Here is a 10,635-nt window from a genome sequence, read left to right on the forward strand (position 1 = left end):
CAGGCTTTATTCCTGTGTGGAGGCTTTATTCCTGCAGCGTGGAGGCTTTATTCCTGCAGCGTGGAGGCTTTATTCCTGTGTGGAGGCTTTATTCCTGCAGCGTGGAGGCTTTATTCCTGCATGGAGGCTGTATTCCTACTCCATGGAGGCTTTATTCCTGCATGGAGGCTTTATTCCTGCGGCTCAGCCGGGCGTCTCCGGGTTCATGCACCTGTTATGCTGTTGCGGGCAGATAAGCTGATAAGCTGCGTCACCGTGGTGACTCATCAAGATCACCCAGGACGTAGCTCAGGAGGATCTGCAGACTTATCAGCTACTCGGACGACGGAGAGAGTTTACACAACGACAGCTGATAGGTTCCAGGTCCAGCGACACATTTTGGGTTGCATAACTCACTAAAGTCATAGGACAGTATGTCGAAAAAATGTCAAAAAAAGTACTAAAGTACTGGTACAACATGCTGAAAAAAGTACTAAAGTCATAGTATAGTATGCTGAAAAAAGTACTAAAGTCATAGTATAGTATGCTGAAAAAAGTACTAAAGTCATAGTATAGTATGCTGAAAAAAGTACTTAAGTCATAGTCTGAAAAGAGTATTTAAGTCATAGTATAGAATGCTGGAAAATGTACTTAAGTCATAGTAAAGTATGCTGCAAAAAGTACTAAAGTCATGGTAAAGTATGCTGAAAAAAGTACTGAAGTCATAGTAAAGTATGCTGCAAAAAGTACTAAAGTAAGAAAAGTACCACTAAAGAAGTTCTTAGTCGACTAACACACACGTTTTTAACATCGATTTGCCGATTTAATCAACAGATCTTAAAAATATTTATTATTATAGATATTATATTTTTGTCTATATTTGTTTCTGATTAGTGTGTGTATATTATGTATTATTGTGTATATATTTGTTTTATGGTTGTTTTGTATGTGTAAGCGCATTGTAAGCAATATGATGATTATAAATGCCGATACAATACAGATCGGGAAATACCTAATATTGGCCGATATATTGGCCCACCGATATATCGGCCGGGCTCTACGTTACATTGAAAACAACGTCAGTAGATTATTTGTGTGTGTGTGTGTGTGTGTGTGTGTGTGTGTGTGTGTGTGTGTGTGTGTGTGTGTGTGTGTGTGTGTGTGTGTGTGTGTGTGTGTGTGTGTGTGTGTGTGTGTGTGTGTGTGTGTGTGTGTGTGTGTGTGTGTGTGTGTGTGTGTGTGTGTGTGTGTGTGTGTGTGTGTGTGTGTGTGTTCTGCTTTATGAATTCAAACACCTCTTTAAAATGGCTAACACACTATAAACACTAACACACACACCCTGTTATGTTACCGCGAACGGTTTCGTATGCAGCTTTTGAGATATGAACCTTAACATGCGGTTGTGTGTCCTTCTGCAGCTTCACCTGGCTGTCGGCGCAGGTGCACAGCAACATGGTGATGCACTTCTCCGGCCGCATCGCCGACAGCTTCGACCGGGAGTTCCGCTCTCTGTACGCCGACTCGCAGATCATCGGCTGCTTCTCCAATCCGGAGGAGGAGGGGGGGATGCCCTACTACCCCTCGTACCAGGCCCTGATGGGCCCGGTCATGGGCCTCGCCCCGGGCCTGGGGCTGGACTTACTCTCCGACAGGTACGGAGCTGAGGGCTGGGTTTTGAGAAGGGTTTTGTATTGGTATTGGTCCAAAGCAAGTAGCATCTTCCAGGTCTGAAAAGTGAAGTCAACTCTTCGCTTTCAGTTCAACACTTCATCAAAGTTAAATGGAACAGCCTTAACGCCTAAACAGGTCTTGTTCAGCCAACCAAGCTAGCGAGCCACAGCTAGCGTTAGCGGGTAACTTAGCCGACGAGCAACAAGTAGTATGTTAGGGCGAAATTCCTCGTAGGGAGGTTGGTCGTGACGGGGGTTGATGGGTCAAACACAGGACTTTCACCCAGTAGAGCCGGGGTCGTGTCCCGCTTATGTCCTTTACCGTCACATTATTCCCGCGATTCACGGAATCGGAAGCCCCCCCACAACTAAGCGTGTTACATGATGCTAAAAGAGACTTTTAGGGTCATATAACAACGACAAAGGCACCCTACCAAGCGTACATGTTTTACGTGAGTGAGAATGAGAAAAATATAAAATGGGACCATCATTTAATCGACATCATGCTGCGTTGAAGAACACTTTAACCTAAAGACTTCGTTTTGGCCGACCGATTAAAGCGTCAGCTAAATGACATGTAATGTATTGTAATGTAATGTAATGTATTGTAATGTGATGTAATGTAATGTAATGTAATGTAATGTAATGTATTGTAATGTAATGTAATGTAATGCAATATAGTGATCCAGTGGAGTCACCCACTGCTGGACATTAGAGAGAATGCAGCGTTGACTTCACTTTTAGACCCGGAATCGTTACAGTCTATGTTTTTTTAAACAGTACAATGTGGACTAAGAGATTATATTTAATAAAAAAAAAAAAGCTAATCTTTGCTCTCCCTTGTCCTCCAGCCGGCAGAGGGACCGGGTTTGCTCTGAAAACTCCAGCAGCCAATCAAGTAACAGCGTGTCCAGCGTGAAGGCGGCGCCCGGGATGGCGTCTAACACGGTCTACAAGGTCACTCAGGCTCACGACTCCAAGCCCAACAACAACCCTCGCGTTAGCCCCGAGAGGCGAGGCGGAACCCTGACCTCCCCGAGTCACCTCACAACGGGGCACCGAGTCTCAGCTAACAGGGGAGCCAATCACAACACGGGGATGGAGCGCCCGCCGCCGCCCTACGGTCAGCAAATGGGCATTGAGTGGAACAAGCACAACGCAAATATAGGCGGCGCCACCTCCAAGCTCCAGGGGTTGGGGTTGTACGAGCACAAAGGGGGCATGTTCCACGGCACCGGCACCCCCGTCTCAAATATGACCCCCAGGACACAGACGCCGTCGCCGGGCAACAATGGCACCCCCAAACCGAGGACTCCCTCCAACCAGTTCTTCAACAAACTCACAGATATATTCCTGCCGACTTCCAGCAAAGAGACGTACAACTTCCGGAGGCCGCCGTCCCCTCTCGGCAACCCTTCCTGGGGGGGTCCGGACCTGTCACAAAACGAGCCGGAGAGCCAGCAGAGCCCGCCGCCGCCACTGTCTCCGGTCGTGGTGATGAGCCGGGACGACCAGAAGCGAATGACGCTGGGTCACAGCAAGCTGGACTTGGTGAACCAGTACAACAAGCTGAAGAACCGGCAGGTGTACAGCCGCTTCGAGCTCAAGCCCACCAACGCAGTTCCAGAGGGAGATTTCATCGGAAACTGAGTGTGTGCTTAAAGGTTGCCTTGGTTTTTGCTTGTTTTTCAACCTGGACCCTATTTCCCTGTTTTTGTGTGTGTTTCCTTCTGTTTTTGACGCTGACAGGCTCCGATTATTATTCTGTCAACATTATAGAAATGATCTCTGCACAGAGATCTCCCTGAAATTGCTATTGCCTCACCCACCAGACTGCATGTAAATAAACAGTTATTTTATTATCCTAAAACACACTTTATTCAAAGTCAACAGAAACTAAATAAAACTACCAAAAGCCGTCTTGGTTCGTCTTTACACTGTTCTAATAATCTCCACTCTGGTCTGGTGAAAAAAACTCTTGATTCACCCATTTACATGTGGAGATATGCTGCTCTCTACACGCTAAAAGTAGTGATTATTTACATGGAGTCTGATGGAGATATGCTGGTCTATACACACTAAAAGTAGTGATTATTTACATGGAGTCTGGTGGAGATATGCTGGTCTATACACGCTAAAAGTAGTGATTATTTACATGGAGTCTGGTGGGTTTGGCAATGTGCATTTGTCTACAGGGTTACATTGCAGCCGGGTTTGCGGATGCCGGTTGCAGTGTTCTCGCTCAATACTGGACAAATTTTAAACATTTTTTAGTTTTTTTAAATAGGATCATGGTTGAACAACTAACCTTACACTTTAACTCCCTTCTATCCTATCTTTGTTGGGAGCTGGACATGCTCAGTAGCTCCGTAAGATCCCATCAGCTGATAACTCTTTCTCCAGGTTTGGTCAGTCCAAGGCAGGATCAGCTGGGAGACTTCTTCTAGACCAGGGACACTTGTGGAATACCTGCACAACAGGGACAGGAAGTAGAACAGGGACAGGAAGTAATTCTTTTGGAGATTCTGGTCCACCAGTGGCTGTTGGAGCAGTGTTTTCCATTGAGAACGAGCTAGCATGCTACGGTTAGCCACCTCGTCTCTAGTGACGTAGAAAGCCGTGCAGATGTTGAACAGCTCACCCGGAGACTGGATCAGAGGACATTCAGAAACCGGATAACAGGGCATTCAGAAACCGGTTCAGAGGACACTCAGAAACCGGATCACAGGGCATTCAGAAACCACATCAGAGGACATTCAGAAACCGGATCTCACTCAAAACACCATGGATGGTTATTTTTCCAAGTTTTTATGTGTGTGGAAGCACCAGAGACACAAAATAACCCACAAATCCCAGAAAAAGTGATTTTATTTTCCTAATATGGGCACTTTAAACCCCCCAAAGAACGGTCTCCATTGAGTCTGGTTGGTTCCTAAAGTCCTTCTTCCACAGGGTCCTGGTGTGAGTCGCGCCGTTGCAGGCTTGCAGGCTCACCGGCTCCTTCTCCGTCTCTACGGTCTGGGAGTCCTGAAACCATATTTCCTCTTTTATCATGGGGGGGGGGGGCTTTACCGGTGCAGTGTGGATGGGACTGTTTGTGGGGGTGTCGTAGTTTACAAACCCACTTTACTTGGAAATTGATCTGTGAAAATCACCAGGCAGTCCATTTGTTTAACACAACTGCTACTTTTGCTTTGGTTGTCGGATTTTACTTTGTATGTGTATTTTGAAAAGGGAATTTTTTTTGATATTATAAAAAAGGACAGCGTAGCAGGAGGAATCTGTTCATATGTGTAAAGACTTCTTGTGATTTCTGAATCAACTCTCCTGTTGTCCTCGGGTCAAATCTGACCCCTTTACAAAATGTCTACATCTGAAATATGAGTTTCTTTTAACCAAATTACCACAAAAAATGGATTGGATTCCTTCCAACGCTCGTTATAAACACAACTGATCACTTTCATTCCTCTGATCTTAAATGTTAGTCAAAATAATTCATAATTTCTGCTTTTTTAACTCAAATATTAGGTTTAATTCTATATAAATGAGGGTAATTGACCATGAATCCCAAAAAGTAGTAAAACTAGTAAGGTGGTGTTAGTGGAAACTGAATGTTTTGACAAAAATGTGATTTTTTTTTTTAATCCATTTTTGACCCAGGACACAAGGGTTGAAAACATTTTGCTTCGACTCTTCCTGCAACTCTCTTATATTATATTGTATTATATTATCTTATATTATATCATATTATATTATGATGTGGACCACGTGCCTACATCCTCCTGCCTTAAGGTTAACAATCGCATCACAGACCAACCCAACATCTCCAGTGTTAATACATGAAACCACTGCCACTACTACAGGGAACAGAGCCATTTTAAATAGTAGAAGATGAAGAAGTGCGACAGTATCTCGTTACGCTGGATTTCCGCAGGCAGCTGTGTCACTCCCAGATGTAATGAGAGTGCAGAGTTGAGCCGCGCATGCGTCACTTTGCGACAAGTAGTTAGCAGTTAGCATATAAGATGCTAACGAGAGACTTCTGTAACGTCAATACAGTAAAAATGGACTTACTTTACCAAGTTGATTCACTACTAGCTTAGCTACAAGTTAGCGTCAAACACATCATAGGCTGTCCGTTGAACGGTGTTTTAAGCTAACGTTAGTATCAATCAACCATAGATAGCTACAACGGTTTTGAAATGACTGCTAGCTTAGCTACAAGCTAGCATCAAACACCACAAAGGTTGTCAGTTGAATGGTGTTTTGAGCTAACGTTAGCATCAATCAACCATAGATAGCCACAACATTTCTGAAATGATTCTCATCTTCTGTTATTGTTTGTAATGAGAGATAAGTTCATTATTTCGGGGGATTTCACAAATTTCAGTATCATAGTTTTCACTGCCTTGCAGGAGTCATCTTAAAAGGATTAATAAAGACAAGTCTAAGTCTTATATCGTACACCGGTTAAATCTGAGCATGCGCGACTAAAATCTGCACTCGACTACGCCCTCATGAATATCCCACAATGCAATGCGGTAGTAACAACAACATTCCTGACGGACAAACCGGGCCAGCGGTGTAACATCAAAACGCTCTAATTTCCATTTCTACGTATTAAACGGCCGCTTGTTTGCCTTTGCTAGTTTTAAATCTAGTTTTAAATCTTCCGCAACACAGAATGATCATTTTTTTGAATAACGGTCTCATAATCGGTGATAAGGCAGGGGGCTTTTTAGGGCGTGGATATGATGTGATTGACAGTTATATGTAATATAACTACGAGTCAAAGATATATTTAAAACCCAGCAAAGCTAAATCTTACCTCGAGTTATGTAGATGACGCTCCTGCTCTGTCTATTAATATTAACTGTTTAATCTGTTAATTAAAACAAGTTCAAAACAGTTTCTACTGATTGTATTTTTTGGTTTTCCTTTTGATATTTCGGGTTGTCCTCGGTGTCAAGCAGCAGCCATCGATCTGATTCCTGCTGTTAGATAACGATTCACAGTGAACTAGGATTTTAATATGTGATTTTAATATACGTGGTTTTGTTTACTGCTTTTTTCAGCCAGTGTTGTTTTTTTTGTCTTAACAATCAGACGGATGATTGCCGCACATGGATCCAATCCTCGTTGCATGTTTGTCTGACTAATGTATATAACGTTGTACATAGTAAATACATGAATGGACTGTCAGGAATATGGGTTTATGTTCAAGACTTCTTGAGCTTTTTATTTTTTACGATGTGTTATCGACTGGAGAATGTGAACGCTGTGTTTAACCCTTGTGTAGTCTTTCGGGTCCCCGGGACCCGTTCACTTTATTGGACTTTTTGTATTGGACTGGCATTGAGCTTCCTGTATTCAGTCGTATTTTTCTGCTACCGAGGCCTGGTCCTCCAGGGTCCCAGAGACCCATCCTGCCCTCAAACACGTTCCAACTACCCCCATCTCGTCCCACTGGGTCCCAGAGACCCATCCTGCTCTCAAACTTGTTCCCACTACCGCCATCTTGCCCTGCGAGGTCCCAGAGACCCATCCTGCCCTCGAACATGTTCCTACTACCCCCATCTTGCCCTGCGAGGTCCCAGAGACCCATCCTGCCCTTGAACATGTTCCCACTACCCCCATCTTGTCCTACAGGGTCCCAGAGACCCATCCTGCCCTTGAACACGTTCCCACTACCCCCATCTTGTCCTACAGGGTCCCAGAGACCCATCCTGCCCTTGAACACGTTCCCACTACCCCCATCTCTTCCTCCAGGGTCCCAGACACCCATCCTGCCCTCGAACACGTTAAATAAACTACCCGTGACACAACGGATGACACAAGGGTTAAAAGGTCTTAATTTGTAAGATGAACACTTGAGGATTTAATAAAAACAAGTTCAACTTAACGAGGGATGTGTGTAGATGTTGTCAGCTCTCTCAGTTGGATTTTTCTTTTTTTTGTTTATGCCGAGCTTCCTGCAGGAAAACACCGGAAACATCTGTGTTCAGTGAAGGCCTCACGTAGATTGTCGGCTCTGCATGTTGCTTGAAAGTTGTCTCTATCACAAGATCCTTTCAGAATAAAACCCTGGCAATGTAAGGAATATTAACCCCCATGTTGTCCTCATGTTGTCTTCATGTTGTCCTCATGTTGCCCTCATGTTGTCTTCATTTTGTCCTCATGTTGTCCTCATGTTGTCCTCATGTTGTCCCCATGTTGTCCTCATGTTGTCCTATATCAATGTTCTTTTTAATTCCCCAAAATAACATGATTGATTCCACCCAACGCTCTTTGCCAAGTACAAATCTCTACTTTCATTAATTTTGGGGCGTCTTATTCAATTTTATAGCATTGTAAAACAAATGGAAGTTTTTTAAAATAATATTGAGTAAAAGTTGACATATTCCAGTCTGTGATTATCATCAACATCCATTCCTTTCATTTTAGTCTCAATAATTCCTAATTTCTGCTTTTCTAACTCAAACATTAGGTATAATTTCCTATAAATGAGGTTTGTTGAACATAAATTCCAAAGATAACTGTAAAACCAAAGTTAATAAGATGGCATCAAAAAAAGTGACAAACCTTTGAAAAAGGGACAAAACGTGAAAAGAAGTTTTTAAAAAAGCAATAAAAAGCCTCAACAAAAGTGTTGATTTTCACTTTTGACATCCTTAAGGGCCGTTTAACACGAGGGTTAAAGGGCCAGAGCAGGTCTGTTTGTTTGATGGTACCATCTGAGGGTTAAAGGGCCAGTGCGGGTCTTTTTGTGTGGTGGTACTGTCTAAACTGCTTCTCCACAGCCACAGACAGACAACAGACTCTCAGCCTTCGCTGGTTATCTTTCAGAGTTACTGATACTCTCGAGTTGAAAGTGACACACAGAGCCTGAGAGGCTGCTCTGTGTCTGGCGGAGGTTTGTGGGGCAGACGGGGTAACGCGAGCTTTCCCGGTCGGGTTTCACACGCCGCCGCCGCTGGCTGAACAGAGAAAGAGAAGAACTCCTCAGATGATAACATAAATAATAATAAAACATTATCGTCCCTGCAGCAACACTCCGAAGATCTGAGTGTTATCTTCAGGATGCAGCGGGTTTCCTGCCTTTTAGGGCTATTTTCTGCTGTGTGTGTGTGTGTGTGTGTGTGTGTGTGTGGTTAGGGTCTGTGTTACGAATTGTCCCCAGAGAGCGAGAGCTTGCTTTACGTGCAGTATTTTCTATTGTGCACGTGTGCGTGTGTGTGCATGTGCGTGTGTATGTGCGTGTATGTGTGCATGTGTGTGTGCATGTATATGTGTGTGTGTGTGTGTGTTTGTGTGTGTGTGCAGCAGGAAGCCTGGCGTATTGTCCTCTCAGCGTTCTGGGACAGGTTTAACCTTTCTAATCTGGATTTCAGCCTGGGTTAGGGTTGGGTTAACAGTGAACCTGGGTTAGGGTTGGGTTAACTAGGGTTAGGGTTAGGTTAACAGTGAACCTGGGTTAGGGTTAGGGTTGGGTTAACTAGGGTTAGGGTTAGGTTAACAGTGAACCTGGGTTAGGTTAACCTGGGTTAGGGTTATGTTAACTAGGGTTAGGTGTGTTCGGATCCCATTAGCCTCCCCACGCGTCCGGCGACTACGCAGTTGAATGGAGACTAAAGGGTTAGGGTTAGGTTAGCTAGGGTTAGGGTTAAGTTAATTAGGGTAAGGGTTAGGTTAGTTAGGGTTAGGGCTAGGTCAACCAGGGTTAGAGTTAGGTTAACTAGGGTTAGGGTTAGGTTAATTAGGGTTAGGTTAGTTAGGGTTAGGTTAGCTAGGGTTAGGGTTACATTAATTAGGGTTAGGTTAGCTAGGGTTAGGTTAGTTAGGTTTAGGTTAGCTAGTGTTAGGGTTACATTAATTAGGGTTAGGGTTAGGTTAGCTAGGGTTAGGGTTAGGTCAACCAGGGTTAGAGTTAGGTTAACTAGGGTTAGGGTTAGGTTAACTAGGGTTAGGTTAACTAGGGTTAGGTTAGGGCAGAACGCAGTGCCCTGGATGGGCGCTGCGAGGGGCACGGCCACAAGGGGACCCTCGGTGTGATAAAAACACTTAAAATCTCCTTAAAAGACTTGGTTTGGTTCTAAAAAACTGGTTAAAAGAAGGCCAAATGCTCAGAGCAGGGCCAAAGGACCACAGGACAGGACGGACAGCGGGAACATAAAACTTTAAATAAAAGGTCTCCTCCAGTCCTTCTCGCCTCCTCTCCCCTCTATAATAGAGTTAGGTTAACTAGGGTTAGGGTTAGGTTAACTAGCAACACACGCCAGTATTAGGAGACCACTAAGGTCTATATAAAGAGACTTCAGATACAGTATTAGGGGATCACTAAGGTCTATATAAAGAGACTTCAGATACAGTATTAGGGGACCACTAAGGTCTATATAAAGAGACTTCAGATACAGTATTAGGGACCACTAAGGTCTATATAAAGAGACTTCAGATACAGTATTAGGGGACCACTAAGGTCTATATAAAGAGACTTCAGATACAGTATTAGGGGATCACTAAGGTCTATATTACTGACTGCTGTTCCTGCCCCTTTCAGTCCTAGTGGATTCCTTCATACCGAGGGCTTATCGTTGGTATGCCACCCGGGGCAGAAGCTGGTTTTCAATCAAAACACACACTGACTCAGAACAAAGCTCTTTTACCGTCTACGTCCACTCCCTGATCTCCCTGGGGCTGTGTTTACAGTCTCTGGGTGGAGCCAGGTAGAACATATGACGCTATAGCATAAGGTCAGTCAGGAAGACAATACCTTGGCTTGCTTTGGTCTGTAGACCGTCCTGGTGTCCTTGGGTCAAATCTGACCCCTTTAAAAAATGTCTATATCAAAAGTCGAAAAGTGTTGAGATAATTAAAAGGTATTCACAGTATCTAAAAGCGTGCTGGTTGCTAGTTGGCTAACGCTAGCTCCCATGCTACCCAAATAAGCCGGACAGAGTTGTCCCTTTTCTGGCAATAGAAACCCTGC

At 44.0% G+C, this 10,635-nt stretch overlaps 2 protein-coding genes and 1 long non-coding RNA gene across 3 annotated transcripts in view; 2 read left to right on the forward strand and 1 right to left on the reverse strand.

Moving 5' to 3' along the window:
* The window catches only part of LOC117943095 (nuclear factor 7, brain-like), a 214,395-nt gene that overhangs the window by 48,603 nt on the left and 155,157 nt on the right, over window positions 1–10,635 (reverse strand). The window lies entirely within an intron of this gene.
* On the forward strand, window positions 1,375–3,316 carry fam83c (family with sequence similarity 83 member C; the record flags this gene model as incomplete). The annotated part of the gene is made up of 2 exons (XM_034869039.1): window positions 1,375–1,631; window positions 2,501–3,316. Coding segments are annotated over 2 exons (1,056 nt in total), but the record flags the coding sequence as incomplete, so codon positions are not given.
* Window positions 9,210–10,635, forward strand: part of LOC117943124 — a 6,836-nt gene continuing 5,410 nt past the window's right edge. Inside the window, exon 1 of the long non-coding RNA XR_004656295.1 lies at window positions 9,210–9,284. This is a non-coding gene — a long non-coding RNA (uncharacterized LOC117943124). The remainder of the gene's footprint in view (window positions 9,285–10,635) is intronic.

This window comes from Etheostoma cragini, chromosome 4, assembly GCF_013103735.1.
Source record: "Etheostoma cragini isolate CJK2018 chromosome 4, CSU_Ecrag_1.0, whole genome shotgun sequence".
NCBI lineage: Eukaryota > Metazoa > Chordata > Actinopteri > Perciformes > Percidae > Etheostoma > Etheostoma cragini.